General features: G+C 33.0%; 1 protein-coding gene across 1 annotated transcript; it reads left to right on the top strand.

The window, feature by feature from the left end:
* The first annotated feature begins 1,355 nt into the window (after positions 1 to 1,355).
* Positions 1,356 to 1,781, top strand: LOC143555919 (uncharacterized). Its single transcript, XM_077045383.1, has one exon. The coding sequence runs from the start codon at positions 1,356 to 1,358 to the stop codon at positions 1,779 to 1,781; it is 426 nt and encodes a 141-aa protein (XP_076901498.1).
* The last annotated feature ends 6,496 nt before the right edge of the window (positions 1,782 to 8,277 follow it).

The following is an 8,277-nucleotide window of genomic DNA, read 5'->3' as shown; positions in this document are numbered from 1 at the left end:
ATAAAAAAAACCGGTTAGACCAGTCCGTTTTTTCACTTCAAAAACCGGTTTTAAAACCGGTCCGGTTTAAAACCAAAAAACCGGTTGGTGAGATCAAGAAAAAAAACCGGTCCGGGGATTAACCGGACCGGTTTTTTTCAAAAAACCGGTTTGTGCACCTCTACATGGAAGCTACACCTGGGTTCACAAAAGACTTCAAGGCAAAATAAATATGTCGTCTAAGAAAATCTCTTTACGGGCTCAAACAATCTTCTCAAGTCTGGTTTGAAAGGTTCACTCTAGCAATGAAGAAATATGGATATCAACAAAGCAACGCTGATCATACATTGTTTCGCAAACTAAGAGGTAAACTTGTGACTTGTTTAATTATATATGTTGATGACATGATTATTACAGGAAACGATGATAAGAAATGAGGAAGCTCAAGGTGAATCTGTTCACAGAATTTGAAATGAAGACTTAGGAAGACTTAAGTACTTCCTTGGGATTGAAATACTAAGGTCTAAAAAAGGGATATTTATTTGCCAGAAGAAGTACATCCTTGACCTTCTAGCTGAGATTGGAATGATTGACCGCAAGCCAGATGACACACCCATGAGAGCCAACCATAAGCTCTGTATGGAAATGGAATCGGAATTAACTGATAAAGAAAGATACCAACGCCTGGTAGGCAAACTGATATACCTCTCACACACTCGGCCAATATTACATATGCAGTTGGGGTGGTCAGCAAATTTATGCATCAACCTCAAACCACCCACATGGAAGCGGTAATGCGGATTATCAAATATCTCAAAGGAACAGTAGGCCATGGTGTCCTTTTCAAACCAAATAAACACCTAAAGGTTCAACTGTATACTGACACAGACTGGGCAGGAGACAAAGATGACAGAAGATCAACATCAGGATACTTCACCCTCGTTGGTGGAAATCTGGTATCGTGGAAAAGCAAAAAACAGAAAGTAGTAGCACTTTCCAGTGCTGAAGCTGAATTCCGAGGAATTGCACGGGGCGTTACAGAGATTCTATGGATACGTAAACTTCTAAACGAAGTCGGATTTCCTCTAACTGAAGCTGATAGGATCATGTGCGACAACAAGGCTGCCATACAAATTTCCGAAAATCCTGTTCAACATGATCGTACCAAACACGTGGAGGTTGACAGACACATCATCAAAGAAAAACTTGAAGCTAAGATTATAGAGCTACCATTCATTCGATCAGAAGACCAACTAGCAGACATCTTAACAAAGGCCGTCAACGGAAGAATATTCAATGAATGGCTAGACAAGTTGAGCATCGGAAATCCACTACTCAACTTGAGGGGGAGCGTTAGAAAATAAAAAATAAGATCGATGCTGATGAAACGGCATGTTGGAGTTAATATTGTTGCTTGTCCGCTATGTGGAGATCATGAGGAAACAGTAGAGCACTTGTTTGTGGCATGTGGCTTTGCACAGGTAATATGGACAGTGGTGGCGCAATGGTGCAAAATTCAAGATATGTTTGCGTTTAGCTATAAAGATATTTTGGATATTCATAAATATGAAAAACGGTCGGTGAAATGGAAAAAAGTGGTGAACGCGATAAACATTACAACAATATGGTCAATATGGAAAGCGAGGAATGATACGGTTTTTGAAAATAAAGAAGCACTAATACAAAGGACTATTGGGGAGATAAAGGCCATATCATTTTTATGGGTCAAGGCGAGATCAAAAAACACGGCTCTAAACTGGGAAATATGGAGAAGATTCGACTTACAATTTGTTGGTTGGTGAAAAATTAGATAACATTTTATTTTTGTAAACTGTTCTTCTCTTTTGTCCTGGTGTACAATGCGAGCTACTCGCTTGCGGTTTGGTGAAATAATATAATGGTGTTTTTGTTGGCCGTTCAAAAAAAAAAAATAAAATAAAAAATAAAGTATTGAAGGATCAATTGACATTTCCAAGTTGGTGGTCAACTAAAAGAGCAAGGAGCCGTTGAAGACAATCAAGGAGATTTCACTTTCTATTTTTTTATGTTTTTTCCTTGTTTAGGATAGGAGTTTCTCTTCTATTTATTTATTATTCTTCTCTGTAGAACAAAAACAACAAGCAGTTCAGTGAAAAAATAATTCCTCTGAACATCCATGATTTCAATATATACTAAAGCATTCGTCCTGAATATTTCAAGTTTCAGCTTCGTTAATATTAAATTATAATATCATATTGTGAAACTTAACTTATTCATTTCCACTTTCAACAAATCCATGATCACCATGACCGAATTCTAGGATAATCGATTAAGGTTGGCCTATTTTAAGAATTTTGTGTTATGTATTTAAATAACAACATTGTTAGTTGAATAATAAAAGGCTAAAACAACTCTATCGGTTAGCAAATAAAGTTAAAAATTCTGTAACTTTATTAAAGTTATAGGATCAAACATTATATGTTTTGTTTGTAAACATATTTTATACTAACTCAATGTAACTTAATTAGTAAATTTTTACAAATGAATTTTGAAAAGAAATCATCAAGGTTGTTATGACAAATTAACGAGCTTAACACAAAAAAAATAGTGTGTTTCAATACAAACAATGTCTAGTTGACCGACCTTCTCTCTCCTCCTCATCATGGGCAGCAATCACGCACCCTTTTTCACGGATGCTCTCCTCCAATGAACGGGCTCCACGCCATCTTACTGGAATATCACATTCGTCCTGTTGGAGATGGTTTGATCATTTTGTTATTGTAACTGTAAGAACTGTTGCCTCCGTAATCAATATATTCTTCAAAATATTGTTTATATGACAAGGAGGTATGTTATACACTTACCATGGTTACATGGGCGCTTGAAATTCAAATAGTAGTAGAGAAAATACATTTTTTTTTCTTTGAAAGAGGGAAAATGCATAGTTTTGTATTTTGAATTCCAAAACTATGTATTTTTTTTTCCTTTGTCCATAAATATTTATGTATATATTTTGGAAACCTCCTTTTCTCTTTTGTTGTTAAAATATTTCTGACATGTTAGAGATTCAAGACTTGGAATGCATGATTGAGAATTATAACTTTCACTATTGGTGACAAGTGGGTGCGGCACAACAACAAGACAAGCGGGGGCGACACCTAAAAGGTGGGACGAGGTTCCTGTTCCTTCTGTAGTTCTGTCCCGCATATTCATCTTTTATTGTCATTTCTTTTTTTCTTTCTTCTTCATTTCAAGATGACTATTTTGATTCTGTCTCTCCATCCCCGCAACGCAACATACCTCCTTATCACCTTCTACCTCAGGCCAATTCACCCGCATGGCTTCCCGTCCCACAACATCCTCACTCCATTCCTCTCACCCTAAGAATTGTACGAGATATTTCATAACCCATTTGACCCATTTCTTTTTAAAGTATTATTTTAGACTCCTTAGACATAACGAAACTGAATCACTTATTCCCGCATGTCAAAAATTTAGTTAGATCTCCTTCTGAAATTAACATTTTTTAGCACCAAACTAATCTAGTACTCCTAATATTGTTGCACAAATGTTCTCCAACAAGCGGCACTACATCATCTCATCAACATATATATCACATCCGTCTTGTTGAAGATGGTCTGACACTCTAATCACTCAGTTCTTGTAAACCGTAAGAACTACCGACTCGATCACTTATCTATTTCTTAAAATAGTGTTTACATGAAAAAAGTAGGTATGTTAATGCAGTTAACGTGACCCAAGAATATTTGAAGCTCAAATAGTTGTAGGGGAAATGCATAGTTTTGTTATTTTGAGAGTATTCCCAACCCATTCTATCATATATCCATATATATCATATAATTACACTAAAAGTTACTGTTTTTTATACTCTCTTGTCTAATAAAATAATACTTTTCATATATTTATCATTATTTTTTTTCTTTCCTCCACTCACAATCACTTTCAGAAAATATTAAAAAATTACATGGTATGAACAACGAAACCCCAAATTTAACTTTCCCATATTATATCTTATCTCCCCTCTACTCACAACCACTCATAACTATACCATATAATTTATAATCCCTTTACATATTTTTAGGAAACGGAATGAGAATACCGTGAGTTGTTCCAAAACTATATATCATATCTTTTTCCATAAATGATTATATATTTTGCAAACTCTCTTTTGTTTGTAATAATTCTGGCATGTCAGTAGTAATGCAGGGTCAATTTGGTCAATTTTGAGAGAGATGGTTTCGAAAGTTGGTGTATATCCCGACACTAGCACGCATAACCAAGGTAGGTGGGTGAGGGTGTAATTGTAAAACAAAGACCAGCATTCACTTCGGGTTGTCTCACTGACATATACATATACCCCCCTCTACACTCTTCTTCTTGTAGTTATTGCCCGTGTTTGAATTATTTGATACTGAATAACACATGTGTTAGGCGTCAATGCGGAAGCAACAACATACACAAAGCGTACAAACGAGCATTCACGCATAAACAAATGACACGATAATTTTGACGTGGTTCAGGTACAGCAAGGGGGGGGGGGGGCTATATCCACAAACTGCAACTGGGTTATTTTGTCATGCTCTGATACCACTTCTTAGGTAAATTAAAACAACGACGCAAAGGAATAATATCAATCACACGGACATATGAATAAGTAAAATCTCGTGTTCTGGTTATAGTTATTCGTTTCTGTGTGTGATTGATATCATTTCCATATCGTGTCGTTGCTTTTATAGATACTAGCGTAACATAAAATGTTATTTAAAAATACTATACACTTAAAAGCCTCCACTAGAAATCAATCAATCAACTTTGAGGATCTTTATGTGTAAATAGTTCCTATCTACATATAACTAATTTGTAATGGACATATATATTTTATAATTATATATTTTATTTTACCAATAATAGATAACATATCTTTTTATTTATGAGAGCCTTATATACAAAGTTAATTTTAAGTAAATTACGATGATAATTACTCATACACACAAGTATGCAAAAATTAGACCTTTTGCTATTCGGGTATATAGGAAATTGCATCTTTCATCCTCTAGTTTGAATAATTACACGAAACAGCATGTTTATACGTTAACATTTGTCACATATTTCGTCCTTTTTCACACGTTAAAGTTAACTAGTTAAGTTTTCGTTAGATTTTTGTTAAATAAGAAGGAAACCCTAAGACAGCCGTATAGTCTATAACAGTAGTTAGTAGCTAACAAGACCAAAATTACTCAATCTAATTTCAATGGTTCTCATGTGTTAAGATTTCATTGGGCCCATAGGCTTTTATGATAAATTGATGGGTATGTTGTGGTTTATCCTCTTACTATTCATAGATGTAATAGAATTGAAGCACACCCATTTGTACATAGATATGATAGAATTGAGGCATGCCCATTTGCAAAGAGAATGATTTTCATGTTAATGTGATTTCATTAAGTTCTTGGTGTCATGAAAATTTGATACATATCTAATTTGAAATCATATTGCAATTAAGTTATGATACAATTCAATTTGCTATAAACAAGATTTTATTATGGCTGTTATTGTAGTTGTTTGTAAACAAGATATGGATAGGATTTTGGTTGAAGGGATTAACTTGCTATTTTTGTTTTGTTATTTATTTATTTTATTTTTTTTTGTAATAAATGGTTAATATTTGTTTTTACTTCTAGACGTAAGGGGTAATTAATCATTTTAGAAAAAGTTAACTATAATTTTTAACGTCGGTTAGTAGAAAGGACAAAATGTATGATAAAGATTAAGCATAAAGAATGTTGGTGTAATTAAACGGTGAAAGGTATAATTTCCTATAAAGACGATTTTTTTTTTAATATTAAAATATGCCACATAAAAGGGTTACAAAAGTGTATAAAGCTTCATCACCTCTTTCCAACATTTTTTTAACAAATATATAGCACATTGTCTATACAATTATGAGGGATGTGGTTTCTATCCCCTCAATTATTGTCTACACATTTTATACTTACGCAAACGCAGTTGTCGTTATTTACTTAAATTTATATGCCAATTTTAGAGTTTTCTTCTTCAAGTTATACCTAAGTATATAAAAGGTATTAGAAATAGTGTCCTTTGTACAATTGTACATTAATAAATTTTACATGAATGCTAACCCATTTTTAACCCAAATATATTAAAAATGGCTAAATTTTGTCTAATAATTATAGTTAGGAATTATGCTAAATAAAAATTAAAAATACATCTTGGGGAGATTTATTATTGATCTCTGATATAGTTTTGGGCCTGTTTGATAAACTTTTTGAATCCGTCACGTACATGGGCCAAACTCAATCCATTATTCATCTTCAACCCAAGATCGTTAGAACCCATTTTTCACTCCAATATTTTCATGTATTTGGTTAAAATAGAGTTAACTACATAAATAATCCTTTTGGTTATAGAAGAGTATTTTGACTTTTTTATTTTTTCCAAATTAGAAAAAAAAAAATAGTGTTTAATCCCAAAAAAAATTAGTATTGACTTTTGCAATGTGACCCTTACTACAATTTGACAAAAGTCCATTAGTAAACACGACGCTTTAGAGATCAAATTAGACAGGACTATTTTGACTATCAGAACCACACAGCCTTGAATATGAAAGGATCCGCCTGAGTCTCATAAGATGGGCGTGAAAGGGGGGGGGAAAGAGTAAATACTAGCCTATCAAACAATAAAAGCAAAAATTTTCAACAGTAAATTGTTCTTGTACACAATCACAACTCTCTCATACTTATTTCTTCTCCCAAAGACAATATTTATTCTCATGTCAGAATACGATCACATCCACTCGATTGTCAATAATTGATTTGTTGTTTGTGTAATCACAATACATTTTGCATATAACTCTTTTTAACATAAACTCATATTTGTAGTACTAGTAGATAGTAGTGTCCGTTCTTGGTCATAAACACGGTTTTTGAACAAAAGGACGATTTTTATGTGATATTGCCACAATCCACTAGGATGTACGCATAAATCTTAATATTGGGGTAAAATCGGGCCTTCTTCACACCATTAATCATGGTTTTGTGTTTAATTTTCTTTCAAATGTATTTCGATTGCTTAAAACTCTATTATATTCCACTTTTTTTTTCACATGATAAATGCTTAACCTTTTGTGATATAGTAAGATGCTTTATCCCATTATTCTTATCCATCGACGGAACCAGAGGGGTCAGTTGACCCTCCGACCAGCCCTCCGGTAGGTCAAACATTTCCGGTGAAGATCTTAACTTAGATGTTTTTTTAGAGTTTTGACCCTCTCATTATCCTCATAAAGTAGTTGAAATGTTGAATGGTAAACAAGAAGCATAAAAATAATACTATTAAATGTTTTATGACGGAAGGTAGGTGACGACAGTAGAGTTGGTGAAAGTGGCTTTTTGTTTACAAGAAAGAAAAAGAGTGAAGATCTACGGAAGGAAGATTGACAGCTCATGACACAACCTTTAATGTTTTGAGTTTCCAAAATTTAAAACAAGTTTTAAATTAATTAAAATTCAAGGGCAAACTTTATTTATTTGAATCAGTTATATGTTTTAAGGATTTATTGTCACATTACTTTATTATTTATTTTATTATTTATAGTTTTACTTGATTTAAAACATTTTAATATTTTGAATTCTTTATTTTCTTTTAATATTTATAATCAAGATAGGTTATCGATACATCTACTAAAGCTATTTCATGTTTTTCATAATAAAGTATGTTAATATCAATTTACATTTAAAAATGAGTAATACTTACGATTGCAGTACGAGATATAGACTTTTTTATTGCAAAAGGATATAATTTAATCAGTAAAAGTTCAATCTTTTTTTTTTACAACAAATTTATTTTCACATAAAATTCTTTTAATCTTATTTGTAAGAATTTAAACCTTAACACTTCATTTTGAAAGGGTGGACACCATCTTACTAGACTATTAGGTCATAGGTTATCAAATGAAAATTGATATTACGACCCTCCAGTTAAGAACTTCTGATTCCGTCACTGTTCTTATCTATCTCATTCTTTGCTTTATCACTTTTCTTTATGTTCTTAGTTATAAATTACTTTATTTATAACTACTGTTTTCTTCCTACGCGTTGCGCCGGGGCATGTCTGTGAAACCCGTACGATGGTAAAACTCAAGCGTTATCGGTCATGGGCGTTGAGGCGGTAAGTTGACGCAAATTCGGTTCCATGCGTTATGGTATCAGAACAAAAACAAAAAACAAAACCCAAAAAATAAAAATAAAAATAAAAATTGAGTTAGACCAATGGGGTGGC

Source organism: Bidens hawaiensis, unplaced genomic scaffold (assembly GCF_021521415.1).
Source record: "Bidens hawaiensis isolate Kalapana, Puna unplaced genomic scaffold, B.hawaiensis_p1.1 tig00018414_1, whole genome shotgun sequence".
NCBI classification, from domain to species: Eukaryota; Viridiplantae; Streptophyta; class Magnoliopsida; order Asterales; family Asteraceae; genus Bidens; species Bidens hawaiensis.
This window is presented reverse-complemented; position numbering and strand designations above follow the sequence as displayed.

Excerpts from the sequence above, each read along its gene's own strand:
- LOC143555919 (XM_077045383.1), top strand. The coding sequence starts at position 1,356 with ATGCTGATGAAACGGCATGTTGGAGTTAATATTGTTGCTTGTCCGCTA.